The following is a 23387-nucleotide window of genomic DNA, read 5'->3' on the forward strand; positions in this document are numbered from 1 at the left end:
AACAGGAAAACAAAGCTAAACTGTATTAAATTTGACAGAGATTAATACACTTGAAGATAAGTTTATGTTGGAGGCAAAGCTTCAATGAACTACCACCATCATCATTCTGTATGGTCATTCCATGATGCCAGTAATAACAATTTATGTTTAGTGAAATATCTGCATATCTTGCAGAATGTCACCAGAAGGTTCATTCACTGTAAAAGGCCTCAGAAGATGCCTCACATTTGATCTCTGCAGAACAGTGGTCTGTTTCCGATACAGGGAAAGACATTCCTTTGGAAATTAGATGGCAAGGCTGCTAAGCTGATAGAGAACTCTACACAGGAGTGAATCAGAGCCCCTCAACACAAAATTAATGAATAAAATGAAGAAAAGTAGAAACACGGCAAATTAATGATACTGAATGAAAAGGCTTTTAATGACTCAATCTTGATACAGTTTAATTCCAAAAATGTAAAATTGAGAAACACATTAGAAGTACTAAAGTAAATTGAACTGTGTAAGGACTGGTAAGGACCACTACTTCCTGATAAATAGCAATGGCCAATAACAGTAAATACGACACAGCACTAAAATAACGATTCTTCAGCATGTGAAAGCTGTAAGGCTATTTTTGACAGTTGTAATCACCAATAGTCATGAAGAAATATCTTTTCTATATAAAATAGTTTGATGTTGGAACCATTTAGTTAAAGCTAGTAGGAATATAAAAAGTGAATTTGTCTGAAAGAATTGATTTTGCAGGATTAGTACTGTAGGAGTTAGGTTTAAAATGTGCATCTCTGGGCTTACTGTATAACAAACAGAACGGTACTTGGTGTTTTTAACATAAACGCTAAATCCACACAAACAATTTATTAGTTCCAATAAAATCAAAGGGTAAAGAATTATTCAAAATGAAGTTCTCTGTGTTGTAGGCAAAATTTGCACTTTAGCATAATTTCAAACGTTGTCCTATTTTACTTAGACAAAGAAAACCTGTCATCATTGGCACTTTTTGGATTAGAATTCTCCCCCAAAATTGCTGTAGCTTTTTAATTTCCATTTCAATCCATTACCATTAAGGGATTAAAAAGGCCAATGGCTTAAACTTTCTTTAAACTGCTTCCAAATTCTCAGTCACTAGGACATTAAATGATTTTCTAAAATGGAGATTTAAGGAGGAGAGACACAGAAAAAAAAAAAGCAACAAAACACACAGAAAACCTGCTGCATATATTGGCAAGACCTTATAATTAAGATGTTATTTTCTCCCTAATTTACAATCTATTTTAAAACGAGGGAAGAGAATCTTATTAAAAAGAAATTAAGCTGTAAAACGGTAACTCAGTCTCTTGAGTCAGCAAGATATCTAGGAATGTGGCTAACTTTAAAGCAGATAACCAGTCTTGTTGATTTCCCTAAAATTCATACACTGGAAATTCATAGATTCATAGACTGCTAAGGTTGGAAGGGACCTCTGGAGATCATTTAGTCCAACCCTCAGTGTAGCCCATATGGGGATTGAACCTGTGACCTTGGCATTAGCAGCACCATGCTCTAACCAACTGAGTTAAACCTGCGCCTGAAGGAACTGTTATTAGGAAGTGGGATACTGTAGAGGTCTGCTATCATAGAATCTGTAAGGTTGGAAGGGACCTCTGGAGATCATCTACTCCAACCCTCAAGTGAGTGGCCCATACGGGGATCGAACCTGCAACCTTGGCATTATTAGCACCATGCTCTAAGCAACTGAGCTAGTAATTTGTTGACTAGGGTTCATGGGATGGGTGGTAGATGTCAATTATCATTAACATCTTTTGTAATCAGAAATCATTTTCAGCTGTCACAGATATCAGATTAGTTCTCCATATATCAATGGAACACACCAAATTATATTCACTGAGGATAAAACTAAAACATCTCAAGCTGTGGATTTTTTTTTTTTTTTTTTTAATATAAGAATAATGGCTGTATCTATTGCTCTGTCCTCCAGAACCAGCCCCTTCTGTCACAAGAAATCCTCAAATCCATTTCATCCTTTTGGCATATTTGCTGAACAAGCTCTTTTCCTCCCATTATCTACATTTTCTGATGGGACAAAGCTAAAACTAATAAAGATTCAAATCTCTTAATTCTTGCAAGTATTTTTGGAAGGCTGCAAAAGAAAACAGAACGGTATGTGACTCTTGCATTTAATTTATGTGCAGTATTTGTCTGAAACCATGTTCAGAAGCCTAGGAAGGTATGCTAGCAGCTCTCCTATCGAAGCAGGCTCAAGCTCTGGAAATTAAGTTTATTTTTGGCTAAATAAAAATGAGCAAAAAGAAAATAATAGTTGGGGGGGAATAACTTGCTTAAAATCATACCAAACAAATCCTGACTTTCACCATTATTTTACACCCTGTTTTGTGGAACTCTAGAGACGACAGATCCAATTAACTCAAGAAATAGGAATAGGTCTATCTGTTGTGGTGAAAAGGAAGAGGGCATGCCTGCTTACAGAAGATCTGGGTAAATATCTTTGAACCTCCCTGACTTCAGCCAGATCAGCGTTGGTCAAAGCCTTTGCAGACTTTCAACTTCATTAACACCCTCCAGTTACTAACAGCCTTTAGGGGACCATGACAACTGACTTGAGCTATGAAAACGTCAGCTTAAAATCATAGAATCAGTAAGGTTGGAAGGGACCTCTGGAGATCATCTAGTCCAACCCCCCTGCTCAAACAGTGTCACCTACAGCATGTTAGACAGGGTTGCATCCAGGCAGGCCTTGAAGATCTCCAGAGAAGGAGACTCCACAACCTCTCTGGGCAACCTGGTCCTGTGCTCTGTCACTCTCACAGTGAAGAAATTCCCCCTCACATTCAGGTGGAACTTCCTGTGCTTCAAAGGCCTACCATGCTGTCTGTGTAGCCAGTTCCCATTCCTCTTGAGCTGCATAATGGAATTTGAGGCAGAACAAGAAAAGGTCAGTTATGGTTTTGAGGCTGAAAAGGGTAATTGTGCATAGGCAACATTGCACCTGATCTTCTGTAGCTCATCTGAGGAGAAAATCACTAATTTCTATTGGCTGCAGAGCAGCAGAGAGAAAAGATTTCACTCAAAAACTGAACTGTAAAACAACACATGCCATCTTACCTTCCAAATGTTCAGTTGTAACCAGTCCTAATGCTACCATAAAGGCAATTTTCTAAGGAAAAAGTAAACAGGGGTTAGACTTTTCCCTACAGCAATCATGGTAAACATAAGTAAATAAATAATCTAGCATTGTCAGAATAAACCCAATAAAGGTCTTTTAGAAATGTCTATTATTTGAATGCATAATAATGTAAAGAACTTTAATTAAGGATTTGCTTCAGGTCAGACATGTCCTATTTGTATGACTATATGACTTCAGCAATTCAGAGACCTACAAAGCAAATGCTGTATGATTATCTATTTTATACAGGTCATGATCAAAATTCAAACAGTTCAGTCAGTTCACATCCATATTACTAGTTACTGTTTTAACCATTTTTTGGAGAAGTGATCTGTGTGTTATTATTACTGTTTGGAAATGGCACTTCTTCTATTGGATATAAACAGGCTGTGTAAAATAAAAGAAGGAATCATACACTTTCAGTAAACTTTGCAGTGCTATATATCTTCTAACAATTAACAAGAAATTCAAAGGCCCGATCACCTTCTCCCCCACCTTTCAGAAATTGCTCTTCCTGAGATACATAGAAAGAATACCACATTGCATAAATTAGGAAGAGGTACATTGATCCAATATCTGCCCCCAATGTGAGTGAACAAATACCTCTTTGACACATTCTGCAAGGACAAATATGATCCACAATATTAGTCAGAATTCTTACATTTTATATATGCATAGAGCAGATCTGCATACTGACAAATCTTCAAATACGCCAAAGCAGTAATAGGGCAGGTACTAAGGCAGACTAAATTTTCTGTGATTTTTCATTAGGAAATTTTTTCTTAGAGAAGATGTTTTGCTGAAGCCTTTATATAATGTTTTTGATAGAAAGCTGAAATTCTGCTGTGTGATTCCAGGCCCAAACCAAACTGAACTCTCTGGCTTTGAGTTATGTCTATGGTACTGCAGGACCTCAGTGATATCCTCTCTCTGCTGCGCTGAAAAATCTTGCTGGATCATGTTACCCAAATGGTATTTTTATAAGGTGTAATTCCACGAGAGAGACAATCTGACTACAAATACCGAGCTGCCAAGAAAGTAGAACCTACAATCCAACTCTGAGAAAGTATCCAAAGATTACAGGAAGGTGCAATTATCTTAGCCAAAAGAAAATGTGTAGGTTTAGGTCAAATTAAGACAATGTTTAAATGGTAGAAGGTAAAAACATTCTATTTCAACCAAAGAAGGGTGAGGAGAACATGTTTCAGCACTTCCAAGTCAAAATATGTTTGACCTTTTTGTTTTGTGAAAAGCTTGATGTTTCAGCTTTTCATTTCAGTTCAGGATAAAACCAACTGATAAGTCAATGGAACTAATATTTTCTTGGTAATTCTGACATTAACACAGTGTAAGTATGAAAATAAGCATATCCTCACAAAAAAGATCTAGTTAAGGGATAGGTTCTTCAAAATCAGGTGGTCAAGACTAGGTATCCATATCTTGCATCTGTGGAAATCTCTGTCAAAGAGGTGAATTAACAACCTCATCAGATGGGAATATTGTCTTTCCACAATCTCCTAGTAGGTAATTCTTCCTGTAGATTAAAAAATGGTCATGTGGAATCTGAGCACTGACAATTTAGATGATACTTATGCTATATTTATGCCTTTCAAAACTGTGGTAATGACAGACATATGCATTCACTTGCATGTCAGATCTTGATTTCAGTAACATTCACTCCTTACACATTTAAAACACCAGCTAGTCACAGTGGGGGGTTCCACACATGAAAGGGAAGATGAATATTTGATCTGAGATCCATTGTGCAGATCTGAGAAGAAAATTAGTCAGTTGAGTTGAAATACAAACTTCACCTGACCCCTCCACCAAAACTAACTCTGTGACAGGGTAAGTCTCAGAGCTCTGAACAGTAACAATAGGAGCTAGATTTAGAAAGTTGGAATGGTTAATATGTGATCATATTTCCGCAATGGAGTATGGAATGCCTATATAATCCAAAGATTAAACAATTTCCTTTCTTCATGCTAAAATTATTTGAACAAATTTCTTACTGCATTTAATGATAGCATACTTGCTTAACATACGAAGAGTTTTCATAAATGGACTCAATAATTATTATTAAAGACAGGAAGGGTTAGTTTCTATAGATATTTGAAAGATGGTTCCTTTTCAAAAATCCCAGTACAAGCTGGATTCTTTTTAACAAACATATTAACAGAATATGTTTTCATGAGTTTTTGTACTGCATACTCATGTAGTTCATTGAACTCAACTCAAAATACAACCTCAACGGCTATATTTTCTTTTCAATATCACAGAATAACTACAATGAAACTTTGCTCATTTTCTTTACAGTAAACTACACTACCTGATGCTTCAGTTTCTCCAGGTTTTGCTGGAGATATGCTCCTTTGCTGGAGCAGGTCATGCTGGGATAACACTAGCATTTAGCCCAAAATTGCAATGAGTCTCCCATGTTTTTCTTAGGTGGAATTAAAAACATTGTCATCTAAATAACTGGCATTCATTGCAGAATTTTACTTTTTAAATAAAACACTACTAAAATGTAATACAAAACATTGCCAGAAATGTGAAATTTTAGCAATATATAAAATGATTCAAAAAGTATTGGGAGGAATTTTGGCCATTTATTGCATCTGAGATCCTCAAAAGAAAAAGTTTAAAAATAATTAAATTTTTTTTTTAAGTTTCAAAAGAGTAAAAAAGGTAAAAAGTAGACACTTATTCCAGAAAGGAACAGCTCCCTTGCTTTCATTCTTTGCAGAATTCATTCCAGTGGGAGAGGCTGGTGCTAATGAAAGTACATCACTAGACTGGCCAAAATAAACTGCTTCAGTTAGTTGCCTCCACCCTCAGGACAGCCAAGCTCACTCAAAGGAGTAGGAGGCATGCTTTTCCAGGCCCTTCTCAGCCTGAGGGGGACTAAGTTCACATTGCTGATATCTCAGGAGAGTGCTCTGTCACTGGCCTGGGATTATCTGAGTGATGGAGACTCTCTCTCCCTTCAAGGAATGCCATTCCACAGCTGGATGTCCAGGAGCTTAGGCTGTAAGAACAGCAGACACAAGGAACCTTGCTTTAACCTAATGACTAAAGCAATCAAGGAAGGGAGAAATCTTAGCCTTATGTAAAATGCACATATAACGCAGGGAGCTCTGTCCCAAATCAACTTGACAGCCTCCCAACAGAATGACCGAGCTATGAACAAAAGAAAATAAGTATCTTTTCTCTTTTGTGTTTATTCCATTACATTCAGCAGCTGCATGTGGAATTCCTGGCTGTTTGTAAGCCTGGTTATTTCTGTTTTATTTGTTGTACTATTTTAAATTAAATTTCTTAAATCCCAGTCTGTCATGACTGACATTTATGTTGAGAAGTACTGGAGTTCCTGCCTTAGTTTTGTGCTTTGAAGATAAACAAAGGTGTGGAGAGAAATGCCTAGAGTACTTATTTACTTAAAAAAAGAAAAAAAACACGGTATCTTTATTACTTTAAGGCAAAGGCCTTAAAGTTAATAATCTGTCAAACAGCTTTGAATGCTTTTGGAAATGTGCGGTATGTCTTTTCATGCAGCAAAACAAAGATTTTTACAAAACCACTTCATTTTGTAATTACATGTTCTATTTATGTCACTACATGTGTTTACACTAATTATGCTGTTACTTCTAATTACACTAATTGCATAAATACATGCCAATCAACTAAAGTTTACTTTAAAAGAACAAAAGAAATTAATTCTAGACCTACACGTTTAAGACTGTGAAACAAATCTATGAAAAGGAAAAAAAAAAAGTCATAGTTAAGGGCATAGTTCCTGCATCCTACACAGATAACTGTGCTTGCGGAGACCTCCAGTATACAGAGTAGGAACAATGTTTTCAGTTACATGAGCAAACTAGTCAAAAGGATCAATGACATCAGGATAGTTAGGAATTCAACATAAAGCTCATTAAATTTATAATTGCTCTACTAAAAAACTGTTCCCTAGTTTCACAATCTCTTCCTGCATCTCTCTGGAATTTTTGCTCAATATTTTGGGGGGCATAAGTTACACACAAAGAAAAGAGATGATTTTTCTAAAATTCACTTTTTGCTTCCTCTTTCTATTCTAGCTTTCAGTGTCTTGCCGGAGACAAAGGAAAAGCGTATACCTCCACCAGCTTTGTGTTCCTCCCTCATGCCTTCCCTAACTGGGTAAGTGGGTGAAGCTGGGCTGAAGATTCCTCACTACTACCTTGTTAGCTGGCCACTGCATGGTCAGATCCCTCAGTCCGTGGTTCAAGAATGGATACCAAGCTGTTGCATCTGCTCCAACAACTCAGTAAGGTGTAAATCTGTACATGGAGCCTTGAACCACAATGTTATAAGGTTGCCTCTACAAAGTTTCTGCCTGGTAAGGGATTTAAAGGGAGAATGGTGTGCACAGAAATAGCAGGTACTGTGGAGGCATTTTGGCTCTTAGGTCACTGGCTCCAGCTGTAAAATCAGGTATATATGAGTGGGTGTAGGCAAGGAAGTGCTTCTTCCTCCTTTCCCAAGTTTCTTGATTAATATAGTCTGGAGACTCAGGGGCACTTTCCTTAGTGAGCCCTTTGGTGCAAAGAACAGACTAAATGATTCCAAACTATCTGCCTCCTTCTCTTCAAGAGCAGAGGCTTGAATATAGAATGTCAATAAAAAAAAAATTAAAGCAGGACATACTAGCCTTTCTGCCCATAAGGTGCTACACAATGAAAGAATATTTCAGAAGTACCTCTATAAACAAACAAGCTCCTATAGTCCCATTATCAAGTGGCAATGAAGATTCATACAACGGTCAGATTTTAAACTTAGATGATTTTGTATATTTGGTATCACATGTTCTTGCAGCACCTTTGCATAAAGCTGTGATATTCTAGGCTAAAAGCCATAACATTCATTCTTCAACACTTTTAATTATATGAATCTCTTAAATAGTAAAAGGAATGAGCCCCTCACATTCTCCAAGCTGTAAATTTATATTGTAATAGTGCTTCCTGTTAAATCTACAGCTCCAAAGATTCTTTCTTGCTTCAAATTTATTAGAATAATAAGTTTAAGATTTCGCAGGACCTGAACATTTCCATATTGAAAATATTCAGTCTGTGTAACTTCTCTAACTGCCACAAAAGTACTCATAATCTAGTCAAAATCCAAAATGCCTGTTAAATATAGGCTCCATTTCTACATGGTTTCATGATTCTTTATTTAATGTATATAGCAAATGTAGTTCATAAGAGATTTAATATCAAAACCTACTTTCCACTTCCTTACTCAATTTAAAAAGGATTGAAATGTATTTCAGCCTAGAAAGAATCTGTATACATATGGAAAGACATGTACACAGCAAGTGCAAGAAATCATGTTGTAACACACAAGCTAAAAATTGTAAGATTCATTATGAAGAAGAAAATGTAAAAGCTCAGCTTACAAAAGAAATGTTAATTCAACTTCATACACAGCCTGTAAATCCAATGTTACATATTTGATAGCATAAAAAAATACATTAAGCTTGTGTGTATTTATATATATATATATATACACATATATACATATATATATATATACACACATATATACATATATATATATGTATTTCACAAGAAATACAGCTACATCCATGCAAGGTGCTTGATCATCATAGGGCCTACAATTCTTATATTTTGGGAATTGCAATGTTCAAACAATGCAACCCATATTTGTCAGTGCACCTCACTGAGGGAGAAATAACCGCAAATGTGCATGTGATGATTAGATAGAGGTGAACAACTGGCAGAACTGTGGGCACAAATGCAGTAATTATGTATTCACCCAGAAGAATGTTTAGAAATGGCTCCCGTAACTAAGCCACACTGTAGCTCATTTATAAAGAAAAAAAAAAAAATCACCTCTGGATTTTCCTCCTTTTTCTTTTTGGTAGGAGGGGGTCCCTGAGCTGACTCTTCAGGAGTTTTCTTTGTCTCCACTTTACTTTCTGTCTGGGTTTGGACTTGAGGCTGAATAATGATAACCTAAAAGACAATATACAAACAAAAGAACATAATTCACTACATGAACCTGAATTTTGCCATCCGAAACCTTTGATTCTTCATTATAGGATCACCTGATACCTATTCAGGCAACAAACACAAGTCAAAAGCCAAAAGTGTGAAAAAATGGATACCTATGTTAGGCTTCTAAATCTATAGTTGTGTTTCTAAAGCTTCAGTTTACAGATGCATCTTAAACCTACTGCAACCAAAGGGAGCCACTTGAACAGCATCTCTGAAAATTAGGACACATTATCCAGAGGGTTCCTAAAGCTGACTCAGTAACATAGTTTTAGCATCCACATTGTCAGTGATTTTAAGAAGAGATGGAACTATTGTGCGTTCAGAACCACAGTCTCATCTCAGTCATACCAGTGTTATTTCAGAGTATGCACATATTGATGGGAAAGAAGATACTCCTCACAAATACTGATATGCTGAGATCAGAATTCAATCCTCAGCATTTATGCACTGTGAGCTACTTACAGGGGATGCCCAGTTTTGCATAAACAAAATAAAACACACATTTTTATATTAAAATTCATTCTGATTTAGAACCTGTAGGATTACTATACACACCTATTATACATATATACATGCATATCTGTTAGTATATACAGTTCTGCTAGTTCTTTGAATTACCACGAGATTTACATGTTGCAGACAACATTATCTCAAAATCTATTAAATTAAAGGAATGAATGAAAATTCCTGACCACAGAAATGTAAATGTGACTTTACATCTATAACCAAAGCTTGCTAGGGACTATGGAAGACCTTCTAAAGCTCAGCTTCTTGATTAAAGTTATTGGTTTTGAACACAAGGCTTTTTACATTGCTAACTTCAAATCAATGCTATTTAATCCTTGTATATTTTATATCAATTTAGTCACTTAAAAGATTCAAGAGCATAAATGGGGGATTTGTTTTTTAACTAGTAACCAGTTAAGTACAAGACAAGTAGATCATCTTTGAAAAATATTCAAGAGAAACCTACTTTTATTAACCTCAAAAGTCATCCTATATCCTCTATGCTTTTTTAGCACTGTATTAGACCTTGCACTGCAAATAAGATCCAAAATAGTAGGAATTTGGTATCAAATTACAGTGAATATATGCTGGGCACATTGGCAGTCTTTATTGAATGTGTGCCTACTGTGAGAATGGTGATGTTCTTGTATTTCAAAGCTAAAAAGCTGTACAAAGAGGAAACAAGTAATTTATAACTTTTCCTATAATTTTTCCTACTTATTCATCTGCTGATCAGTTCTGAACCCCTGAGCTCTCATTTCATTTGGCCTTCCCTCAGAAATGGAGAAGAGAATGCCTGATTATTTGATATACTCCCCCAGGATCAGTCAATATAACTAATATCGTTGTATAATTGAAGAGGGAATCTGTAGGAAATGTGAGCCTTCACAGAATTCAGAGATTTTATTAGTGAGGACTAGTTTAAGGAAAGGAAGATCATATGGTTCTATTAGTATCAGGAGACACAATGATGCATTCTGTTCCCATTAAAAATTGCATGTACACAGAAAACTGTCTACTAGCATTAATGGGTCCCCTTAAGAATCTTCTCATTGCTTTCTGATTATTTGCTTTCAAAAGGAACCACTGACACCATTCTATACAGGGCTGTGCACTCCCAGGGGAATATTCTGCTTACATCTGCAACGTAATTCCTGTATTTAATACAAAAATGCAGTGAAAAGCAGAACCTACCTTGCTGTCGGCACTAATGAGGAGTGGTTGCACTTTAATGCTATCGTTGACCACCGAGACAGTAGCGCTGGTGCTAATAGGAGTTGCATTGTTGGGGGAGGTGGATATGATGGCGTACGCCACTCCTGCACTGCTCAGAGGAGATGAAATAGATGTAGATTCAGTGACACTTTGTGACTGGCTGTTAGGCGTCTGTACATGGCTGACGGTATTATTGGCAGTCGGGAGGGCAGGACTGGGGTTTTTGATGCTGACTACTGTTGCCTTTTGGAAAGTAGGAGGCTGTTTGGAAGGTTGGTCTCTGCACGGGGAAATAGGGAGGCTGTCTGGAATCAGGGTCTTTGGCCTAACCTACAAATAGAGATTTAGACATTATTAGACATAATCTAACATTATAATGAATAAACAGTGTAAACATGCACTCTCCCAGTAGAGCCTCTAATTGCATTAACCACATAACAGGAGTGTATGGAGAAACATAATATAGCAACTTCAAGTAGACAGCCATTCATTTAGTGAATTTCCAGCACTCCTCAGTTGAGTCATTGTTAGTCCTTAAGTCACAGCAATGCTGAGCAAGAAGGGAAAAAAAAAGGCAATTCCTCACTTTTATTAGCACATATCCATACAAATGCTATGCAAGTCACATTCAGTTCTCAGTAGTAATGCTTAAGCAAAAGCCTTTTCAAAGACTGGAAAACTCAGATGTAATAACTTCCTGTTCAGAAGGACACAACATTCTTGCTATGAATTAAGGAGCAGGAACTGAATCATTAAGGGAGTTGTGGGAAAGCATTTACAGGAACAGAAAGTGCACGCATATGATTTACATTGTGGATTAGTGAACAAAGATCCTTACCTTTTTACAGTGTACCTTTTCTAAAGGAGAAGAGATCAATCACTCTTTAACGCTCACAAAAAGGGGAGGAAAGAAACCCAGAACCGTTGAACTTACTTTGTTGCTTTAAGTAAAAAGCTAATTTGCAGCTGAGAGTGAATGCAAAAGGAACTTCGATGGATGGAGGGGGAGACTGTTTGCCAACAGTTTTGACAGCTGTAGCTCCTGCTCTATACAGAGCCATGAATGATAGCTGAAGACAATCGTTTTCAGCTGATGTGATGTGTTTCCAGTAGGGTAATTAATGTCACCCTGTCAACATGGCTCTGACTTAACAATATGTTAAGCACAGTTTCTGAACTGAAAATAAATAATTTAAACTGTTTCACATGAAGTTAACTTTACTCCCAGCTCATTCATTAGTATGACCACATAAAACTGCTAGTTCTTTCTGTGCTTATTTCAATCTGTCACTTCTCACACCTTCCATACTGTGAAACAAAATGACAAGTTCTAATAGACAGACATTGGAAACAGCTGTCTGTGTCACTATACTTTACTTTACAAGAATCATTCCAAATGCACTGACTTCAGTCTTGAGCCTAAGTAAGCAATTTAATGAAAACACAGCAATTTATTGATGTACACAAAATCATCTCTCAAGACCGGCCATCACCCGTTATCTCATCAAGAGAGAGACATACTCATTTGTCCCTGCAAAGAATACTAGGCGTAGCAACATCCACATTGTAAACTCTTCATATTTTGGTAACTCAGTTGCCAATAGGATCCTATGACCTACTAGCAATACAAACATGTATTAGAAGCACAGCCCTGCCCAGGAATATATAACTTTTAGGTAGATGGAAAGTGAAAGGGGAAATGGAGGCAAAGAAGAGCAAAAAGAAAGATTTCCGCCAGGTCCTGCAGCAGCTTAGTGACAGAGCCAGGCACCGCTGGGTTCTGATCACAATGAAGGTAACACTGAAAGGCCCTGTAGGCCCAGGGTGAAATGACACAAAACTATGCTAAACTATAGCGTATCATCTTCAGGTTACACTGACAGCAACTGGAATTTTCTTTCCTCTTATTATCTATCTAATGAATCACATTTCACATACTTTATGTAATGATTATTTGATTTATTCAGTTGAGGTAGCAGACAAATACTCTGGCCAAGATGTTTACGACAGGAGTCTATAATTCGCATCACATCTATAATTAGGCAACAGTCTTATTTTCAGCAGTAGCATACACAGGGTTGGTTTAAAACTGTCTTGGCCCAGGCATTTTGCGAACTAAGAGTTATAACATAAACAGCTCAATGTGATGGTAAATATAAAGCAGAGATATAGAGAGCTACGTGACTTGTTCATGTCAGTTATACAAGACACTATTGTAGTACCTATCTTTATGTTTTCATCAAAATATCCTTTTCCACCCTATACCTTAAATAAGTCTGTCATATGTAAGCCTGTACTTAGCTGTTCAAGCGGAACAACAGAATCACATTTGTAGAAGTAGTACCATTCTTCAGAAAAGAAAGTTTAGTTTCCGAAGCTTGGCAAAACATAGAACCAGGAACACTTAAAATTTAATCTCATAGCTATATACTTAAATTTAAACCTTAGGTGTTTAGCCAACATCTAAATTTTACTATTTCTCCTTAAAACAAAATAAATTATTTGTTAATTAATAAAACATCTACCAATGGAAATATTGTAAAGACACACAAACAGATAAACACATATATTACAAAGAAAGAGAGAGAGAGAGAGAGAATAAAGAGCACTTCAGATTCAAGATTCAAAAAAAATTCTGGCACAATTTTTGTAGTTTCTTTCTAGTCAAAACACTGTCAGGTAGTCTACTAGGATCTATTATATATGTCATTCTTAATGACATTTCTACATTTAATCCAAGGTCTAATTAAAACTCAATGTCTAAATATATTTTAACTACATAGTCATCTTTTCTACACTATTACATATATATTGATGCCAGGCATAATCCTTCAATAAATTCTCTATATAATAATACATATACATGCCCTCTATATAATTATTCACATTCTGCAAGTTGTGCATGAATAGTATTGCTTTGCCATAAAATAAGTTCTTATTACAGAGACAATGAAACGGACCTTTTTTTTCCAAAGTAATGTATTCTCTATAAAGCACTGTATATGTACTATTTGGTATGGCTTATCAAATGGTTACAACACCAGAACATATGCTTGGCATTTTCTGCCACCTTGTGATAAAACGGAGGTATAGCAGTTTTGATAGATCTAACCTCTGCAGATTTCCTGACAAGTTCATGTACTGCTGAGAAAGCATATTTATATATTTGCATTTATAGAATAAGAAAAAGGGCTGACTATAAACAAATTTTAGGTGCTCTTAGCACAAGTTAAAAGTAAAAATAAATTAAAATTAAAATGTTTATTTCAACAGCCCCCCAGGCATGAATCTGAAAAAGAAAACCAGCATAAAAACTCCTTTCGCTTTACAGTGCTCCAACACCTACGGAGCTTCCCCTCTTGAACCTAAATGCTAAGTTTAAGCACTTAATAAACAGGTAACTGCAAGATCTTTAACACAGTTCACATTATAAATCAAACTGCTACAGTAATCCGTGAGAATAAACAGCATCAATCAGGAAGAAATATAAGGGAAAGAGCTGGCATAAATGCCTTTTCTTCACAGCAAAACTGCTGCCTCAGCTTTGGGGTGAAAGGGAGAATGGGGACACCAGTCTGAAGGTGACAACCTCTGAAGAGCAACTGGGGAAAAACAAGGGCTGGGCATGGACTGTGTATTATGCGCAAGGTATCGAAGACCTGTCCTACAGAAAGTAGCATGGACCAGATGGCACCAGTCACCACCACAACAAATAAAAGGTGCAGAAGTTTAGAAAAGGGAAAGGAAGGAGAAAGAATAACAGCAGCATGTACGTTACAAAGAGAAAGCTGCGTTTGAGAGCACTGCAAATAACAATCCTCTGTAGCTCAACCTTCCTCTCCCCAAATATCTTTCATTTAATTTGTGACAGCTGCCAAAACAGAATGTGATACTACTAGGGCTATAAGTGTAGGAGAAGAGATAGCTTCTTCTTGAATATAACGATTTCACAAACCCATGTTTTTCTCGAATTTGCTCAATATCTACAATAACAGAAACGTTTGATTTTAGGTGGCAATATTCAGATACCTATAGTACTTTTCAAATAGCCTGCAGTTCAAGAACTTATTTCCAGATCTGAGAATTTACTAGGTGACTGTCTGCTTTTCAGATGGGGAAATAACAGGGAGCCTGATCCTCCAAAATGTGCAGATTGCTCTTTTGTTCAGCAGCCTCTAATTTCATATATTTTAAAGAGTCTGAGATCAGAAGGGAATCAGCTCCTGTGACTAATATGATTTCTGATATATCCCATATCATTAAGCTCCATCTATGAAACTCAAAGGCTTCCATTATACTGAAATATCATTCCAGCTCTCAAGAGCATAAATTGTTGAATACCACAGAGGTGAACAAACTGTTGAGTGGCCAAGATGGGAGAGCCTGATACGTGTCACCACTGACAAAGGCTCCTGTGATCCTGAGCAATCTGTTTTCAGAGCTACATCTGACCACATGAGCTACACCCATGCTGTAGTGAAGAAAAAGAAAGTAAAACAGAAAAACCTTTACAATCTCAAGATCCAACACAAACAAGTATGGGGAAAAACAAGAAGGGAAGGAAAGCACAAAATCCCTTCCCTCACTCTGGGCAATCATATGTAGTCCTAAAGGAGAGGATTTAATTAGAATAGTTATCTCAGCGCAGATCTGCAGGTGCTATGAGAATTGTTAAGGGTAATTCTGGTAAAAAGAAAAAAATCTGGTAAAAAAGGGCAATTCTGGTGTTCTCCTTCTGGCCCACTGAAGTGTACACAAGTGTACTCCAATTACAAAACCAAGAGTTTGATCCTCCAGCTCATGAACTGGCCACAGAATTTCTCTCAGAAACTGAAGACTGCTTTTAAAAGAAAATGCTGTAGATATCTTAATGATGAATTCATCATCAGCCCCCCCAAAAACTGGTCTAATACCCCATTAGCCTCATGACTGGCATTTTGTTGCAAGGTTGAATTTGCCTAACTTGAGTTTCCTGGATCTTGTTACAGCTTTCTCAGCAGTGCTGAAAAGCATGTCCCACTCCTCCACCCCCCCCCCCCCCCATATCAGGTATCAGCTGGATGGTGCTCAGCATCAATCAGTCCTTCCTACTGGCAGGGCCGATCTGTATTAGAGTAAATTTTTCAGCTCAATGCAGTATCACATTGCCTTTGAGAGAAAGACCATTATTCACACTTTATTTTCACTTCACCCTTGTACTCAGAGCTTAAAACCAAAAACTCAGAATGGATTTGGCACAATTCATATGTCACAGAGGCAAAGTGCTGGGAGCAGCAGACAGAGCTTTCATTCTTGAAAAGCTTTAGAGGATCACACAGAAAACATTAGCAATGGCTGATAAAATGAGTGCAATATGGAGTAATTATATCCTCACCAGAATGAACAGATGCACACTGACTTCACTAAAGCTGTGTCTATTTATGCCAGCTGAGCACTGACCCTCTCTCTTCTTTTTTATCAATACAAAATATGCAAAAGAAAAGGTTCTTCACAAGTTTACGACGACATATCCTAAAATCCAGGTTGCCCAAAGCCCTGACTACTGATGTTGCCAGCACACTTCATTTTTGGTTCCTCTCCTGATAAGCTCCCATCATCTTCAGCTTGATCGAAGATCACAGTCAAAATAAACAGTTTATTTTCTTGACACATAGGGAAGATTTAAAAACACATGTGACTATTGATCCACATACACTTCTCTTCCTTTCCTTAATAGGGCTACGCAAGGACGAGTTACTGTGTGTATTATGAGGCAACCCACACAAGCTGACTGTATCCCCCGCACAACATCTCCCCTTAGCATCTACCAGTGTTCCTAACATATTAGATACAGAAACCACATAAGAAGAGCAGAAGAGGCGAGGCAAACAGCAAGTAAATTCTCTAGCTCACATCTCCAATCTTTGCCAGTCTGGTCAGTGAGAACCAGAGAAGAAATCTTAATCTGACTGAAACCAACAGTAAGTTTTAATAGACTTCAATATGGCCACAATTGTAGCTAGTACCCCAAAACAAACCCAGGTCTCTTATTTAACATGCCACGTAAAGTATAAAACCAAGAATCACTCTGTGATATTTTCACATATGTTGAAATTATGTGAAGTAGATTGAATGTTTTCCACTGGACTATACACCTACTATATTTTGGTATTTCAATTTGTTAGTCACGGATAGCCTTCTTTAGTGAAAAGATGACATACAGATAATAAAACCTCTGTGCAATTTTTAAGAAGACAGTGCTATTTTATTTAATTTTCTCCTCTAGAAATCCTTTCAGCTTTGCTAGATACCATAGAAATGGAAGTTTTGCTGAGAGAGATGTTTATGTTGGAATTTGTCAGCTCTGCTTTTTGTTGCTGGTGGTATAATGCAGTCAGGTGGGAGTTCTTTATTAAAAATCTTATCAGTCTTTTGAACACAAAGCAGTATATGCACAGGAACTTGACCAATTTTTGCTAATGAAACATACACTTTCTCCCCACCTGTACTAACTACATTTTCTGGTTTGGCATTGCCACTATTGAGCTGATGATTTATTAAGTGGCTCTTTTTCATTTATAATGGGAAAAACTACCATTACACCAGCAAACTAAAATCAACATCATCTCAAATAATAACAAGTCAGGGTTGAAGCTGACAAGGATTCCTGCTTTTTTCTTTCCGCACAGTGATTCTGTCCTTGAACATGCAGTTGGCTATGTGCCTCTGAAAACAAAATTTTAATTCATATTGTTTAGAATTACAATAGAAATATAAAAGCTTGACTGCAATTATACACACTAGTCAATAACTTACTTCTATTTTTACTCTTTTCAGTATTACAAGTCAGCTTGCTTCTCTCTCAGATACTCATCTATGATTAACTTACTTGAATTTAAATATAAAGTATCTACAAAGCCTTTAGACACAAAAGCATGAACATCTGTCTGCTTTCCTTCTATGCCTACACTTTCACAGGTGAGCTCTGGATCATGCTATGCAGCCATGTGTCCACTGGGCCTAACCTCTGGTGTCACATTGAAGCCCATGGACATGACTGTCCCATACTGACCATCACTTCAAGAGTTTTTCATGATTTTAGACAACGATAATGGCACATTATAATGATTTGACCATTCTGGATTCATTTAATAGCCAAAATCAAAAATGTTAAAAGACAAAATAATCCCACATGGAGTTAAGGAGCTGAGAATGGATGAACTATCACTAGTCTTAGCTACTGTGTTATGAGTATCCAAAATGACAAAAATTGTTTTTGTTTGCAGACAACCTGAGCTAGATGCACAAAAAGCTGAGATATCAAAAGATGAAAACTAACATTTTATAGACATGAAGTAGTGCAGCAAATTTCTCCAAAGCTTGAGTGAGGTACTTCAGGCTGAGGAAACCTTTCTGTCAGCCTGTTGTTCAACCAGAAACCAACAGCAAAGTTATACAGCTGATGTTAAACCTTAAAAAACCAGTGCAGTCCAGATACAGGCCAGATATGGATATAAAGCCACATCATTTGCATGGATGCAAATAGTGTCAGTAGAAAGAAGAGGATATTTCTTCACATCTCCTTGGTACTTTGCAAAGCAGCATTCAACATGGAGAAACAGGAGATGAAACGTTTCACCAGGGGCAGAGATACAAAGTCAGATGTTAAAATGGCTTGAACCTTCACTGGGGGTTTTATGGATGTTTTAAACTCCTCACTTTCAGATTCTCACTGAGATTTGCCTTTCCACGTTCTTTTCAAAATGCACATGACAGTAATGAGGCACAAGTGACAAAAACATCAGTAATAGCCAGTTTCACTTCTGTTTCATGACACATCCTTGAGTATTCCACACTACTCCAATCAGTCAATTCTCAAATGAAGAAAAGATAACTGACACTTAAACTCTGAAGGGCAGATGTGACAGAGGAAGGTATTTTGGCAAATCTGCGCCTGAGTGTAGGTCCCTTGGATACATCACATGCTCACCTTTGTCGATACAGTAGAAGACTGGATTTCTTATCGCTGCCAACCTCTGGCATAGCATCATCCACAAGTAACTCCATCTTACCCATACCTTCTTGTACCGTGGCTGCATGACAGCAGTGAAAAATACGTAGCATGGAGCACTCTGGATGCACCAAAAAACCCATGATATTCCTGTGCCTCTCAGCAACATAGGCTACCTATCAAACCTATCCACTAGTAAGTAACTCAGATTCCTACAGACTTTCAAATAAAGTGCCATATCTTCATCACAATCTTCAAAGCTCTCCCTGTGAAGTCCCATGATGAAAAGCCAAGGTGGTGCATGGAGTCTTTACAACAAGGCTGACAATCAAATATGACAGTCAAATACCATTTTCACTAAACATTAAGAACACATGCTTCATCACTTCCTACGATAAACATTTTCTGTGTTTTGCTTCTCTGAAAGAGATATATAGTGGCATGCAATTAATAGCAACATGACTATAAAAAATAAACTGATAAAAATAAACCCAAACTAGAACTCTCAATTGCACATACTTCTTCCCATGGGGAAAGGATGAGGGAAGAAATAGATTACAACAGATGTTAATCTTATTGCTTAATACATTACTGGAAGGTGCTCCAAATATGGTGACAAACACAGTATAAAAGCGTATATAGAATGATCTGTATTTATTAAGGGCTACATTTTCAGCCAGGTCTCTGCAAGCCTTTATTTTGAAAAAGCGATTTGTTTCTCTGTTTACCGCATGCATACAGTCAATGAATATTAAATACTGTTGCAAAATCCTTAGGTTGGTTATATGTCACACTGATTAAGTTACCTTGAATTAGACTGCTTCTCTCCTCTACCAGCATTCCAACACATACCCCTGGAAGCGCAGAGGTTATGTACTAGAAAGGTGCATGACATTCTTAGGGGATTACAGTTCTTTTCTCCTCTGATATTGTAATAATGATTTTACTCAATTCAATTATTCCATACTCAAACAAACAATAAAGCAGTCTTGTCTTCCCATTGCACAATTTGGTTTAACTTTTTAAATAAACATGCATATCTTCTAGCTTCTTTTCCAGTTTCAATAAAAGCTGACTTGCATTTAATAATATCTTTCCCACTTTCTAGTGTCTACGCACAGTCTTCACACATTATACTTAAAAAGAATGATTTTTTTTTAGACTTACAATGCAGAGGGAGGCTTTGTCACAGACCAATCTGTTAAGACATTTCTCCTACAGTACACAGTAGCATCACACAACTTGCATTCTGACTATAAGTCTTTTTCCTCTCAAGAAATCTTCCTAGAATGCTGTCACTGGGGAGGCTGGAATAGTGGTTGGTTTTGGTACACATGTAAAAAGAAGCACCAGCCACCAGTGAAACTGTGGTTAATGAAAACCAAAGGAAGAAATTTTATAAATGAGAACGTGTTTAAGTTTTGGGAACATCAAGAGACCAAAATTTCTGTGCCCAGTGATGAATAAACATGTAGTAACAAAACAGTCCCTGTCCCAAATCAGGCTATAGCTTAGTAATTCTGTTCAGACCCTACTGAATTATGCACATTAAAATCACCAGAGAAGATTAAAATAAGCAGCATTTGACAGAAGAACTTACTATAGTCTATGGAGAAATGTGTACATTTTATTTAAAGCATTTGTGTGTACCTGTTTCTTTCTACCACTAATCTGCATGATAGTTCCATTATAGGCTTCTACTAGTCAACTCTCTGCTCTAAGGCAATTTGTAGCCCTGCTTTCAACCAAGATTGGAAAAATAGGTCAGGAAAATATCATTATGACCTGATTTAACTGCTATTCAAATAACCACAATCTCTCTCTTAATTTGAGCAGAAATTAGAATGGGCCCAAATTATTGACAACAAAATGGCAGGTTTGTTTTAGCATCTTTACCATTTCATTTAAAATATCTGTTGGAAGAACAGAAACTAAGATTTTTTCACATGTTTTCAGGTGGCTACAGCATGAATTTATTCTTCATGTAAACCAATGTAAAATAAGCAGACTATCTGCACCGCAGCAAGAAGTTAGAATTCCAACCTGACATAAGCCCTCCTCCCATCATATTTGATGGGTGCTGTAAAGCAGAGAAACTGCTCAAGAACATGCATCATCCAAGCATTTGAGGAAAGGACCTTCAAGATTTTCTTTTCAGAGTGGAGGGTGAAAGCAAAAAACTACTTGGAATTAAAATCCTAAACATCATAGCCCATAGCAGAACCTTTTACTTGATGAAAACAAAAATAACTTCATATTCTGGAAAAAAGAAAAAAGAAAAAAAAAAGAAAAAAGTTCTGCCAAAGAGGCTTGTTTTGGCAATAACGAATGCCTAAGGAAATATTGTTTGTATTGTGTAATGAACTTGTAATTAATGTTTGTTTGCTCTCCATTTAATAGCAGTTCTGCACTAAGTGATCGAATTTTGCTGCCATTTGTTAAAGTGCAGACTTTGAATCTTCATTCCCCATATGGAAGAGCTCCCAGGGGGTTGTATCATAAACCTATTCAAATGAACAAAACAAATGACAAGTATCTGTACAAGTGTGGAAAATGAGAAAGCTGCTTGTATTATTTTACATAGATATTGCAAGTGCCTCAGTTTACTTGTGTGGTATTTTCCTGCTTGGCTGCACAGACAGAAATCAAAAGAGCCTGTCTAGGTGAGGAGAAGTGAAAAGATGAGAATAATAAAGCTCCTTCAGATCTGATGAGGGGCCTTTAAAGGGAGGTGTTCCCTATTTCTCTTCAACCAGCCTGGCGAGGTTTCTTCTTCTCTACACTGAAAGTTAAAGGGGAGGCTGAAATCCCAAAGACATGGGACTGGCCAAAAGGAGAAAGTCAACAGGTAGCAGTCAGGGTGCTATCAAGAATGCAGAGACACCCTTATCTGCTCAAACCTGAAACAGGAGTGCAATCTTCTCTAGCTAAGAGAGAAGGCACTTCCAGAGGGTGACTCACAGACAACCAGGCTGCTAATGTGGCCAGGATCCTAGCAAGGATCCATCCAGACCTTTCTCTATTCTATAGAGAAGAAGCAGGCAGCAGCACAGGTAACCATGATTAAGGCAGCTTCAATACTGTTATCTTAGGTGACAACCTAAGATGGCAAGTGGGTACTTGCCACTGCACTAGACACAAGCTTCAGCTAAACTTAGCTGCTTGAGTAAGTAGGCAGGCATACTGGTGGGCTTATTGAAGCCTTTGCTGCTATGGTTTCATTGCTATTAGCGCTCAATTCTATTAAATGTAGACTTAGCAGAGCTGGAGATCAGGGGAAGTAGCAACAGCTTTCAGAATAAGATTCAGCTATAGCAAAAATGCATGAATATGAACCTTGTATTGCTTTAATTTTTGTGTGATAAGCTATGTACTTCTTGACAGATGAGTAATGAATAATGCTTTGTTTTGAAAAAGCTGTCCTTTAAATTTGCTGCAGAAAAGGTTTTAGCAGATGCCAAACTCAGTTGGGCGTTGCTTGCTAATATGTTTGGGAGACCATGGCAAAGCTGCCTCTTAGAAAGTCAGTCCTAGAATAGTAGGATTATACTACCTTATTCAGAGCTAGGTACAAGTGGCCATGCCTGTCACCCAGGAAGGACAGAAGGAGGTTAGCACCCAGCCTCCTCTGTAACGGGAGAGATGTACAACAGCTGAGAGGACATGGACTATAACAGGGCTCAATCATGCATGTTTTCCAGCTCCCCCTGCAAGATATTAAAACTCCCTTAATTTCCAAACTGAGTGAAAAAAAATCACTTTGGATTTAGTGTTTGTTTTTTCAGAGCTATGAATCAGAAGACATGTTCTTTCCCATAAAACCTTTGTATCGCCTCCTGGCACTTTTACACTTCTATCTTAAGTTTCCAGTCTTCCTGGACCTCAGATTCCTATCAACCCTCAAAATTTGTCAGAGATGACATACCCCTACAGTTTTTACAAAGAAGAGCTTTCTCAGTGATTTGGGACTGCAGCTGACTCACACTGGTCTCACAGATGGAGCACGCAGACTGTGATGAACTGGAAAGACAGACACAGTCTGTAAATGGAGCAGACTGTTGTTGAAGAAGGAGGTTCTGGCTTGTAAGAAGTCAGAAAACACTCAGAAGATGAGAAGTACCTCTGATAATGTGATCTTACATAAAGCTACCTACTTCATTTTTACTTTTGACAGTAATGAGTCTGCTGTGTGGTTATTTCCCATGCTATCTATATGAAACAGAATATTTAGTGAAATGCAGCTCAGGACTGCTGAGAAAGGGTTGTTATTTCATTAGTATTGAATATCGTTGCACAAAGAGGCCTGAAATTGAAGGTTTTGCTAGGAAACAAATGAAACAAAATGCAATATAAATAAAAACATTGCCACAAACTAAACAGAAAGACAGAAAGGATGTATTCTTTTCAAAAAGTTCAGGAAATCAGCAACTTCCACTTC

The 23387-nt window shown here is 37.2% G+C and overlaps 1 protein-coding gene across 2 annotated transcripts in view; it reads right to left on the minus strand.

The window, feature by feature from the left end:
• PHF21B (PHD finger protein 21B) overlaps window positions 1–23387 on the minus strand; it is a 164897-nt gene that overhangs the window by 19051 nt on the left and 122459 nt on the right. For both annotated transcript variants that reach the window (XM_062570781.1, XM_062570771.1), the window contains 3 exons: window positions 10939–11289; window positions 9073–9195; window positions 3124–3175 (listed from right to left, as the gene is read on the minus strand). In XM_062570781.1, the coding sequence (XP_062426765.1) occupies window positions 3124–3175; window positions 9073–9195; window positions 10939–11289 (526 nt within the window). The remainder of the gene's footprint in view (window positions 1–3123; window positions 3176–9072; window positions 9196–10938; window positions 11290–23387) is intronic.

The sequence above is a fragment of the Rhea pennata genome, chromosome 1 (genome assembly GCF_028389875.1).
Source record: "Rhea pennata isolate bPtePen1 chromosome 1, bPtePen1.pri, whole genome shotgun sequence".
In the NCBI taxonomy this organism is placed as follows: domain Eukaryota; kingdom Metazoa; phylum Chordata; class Aves; order Rheiformes; family Rheidae; genus Rhea; species Rhea pennata.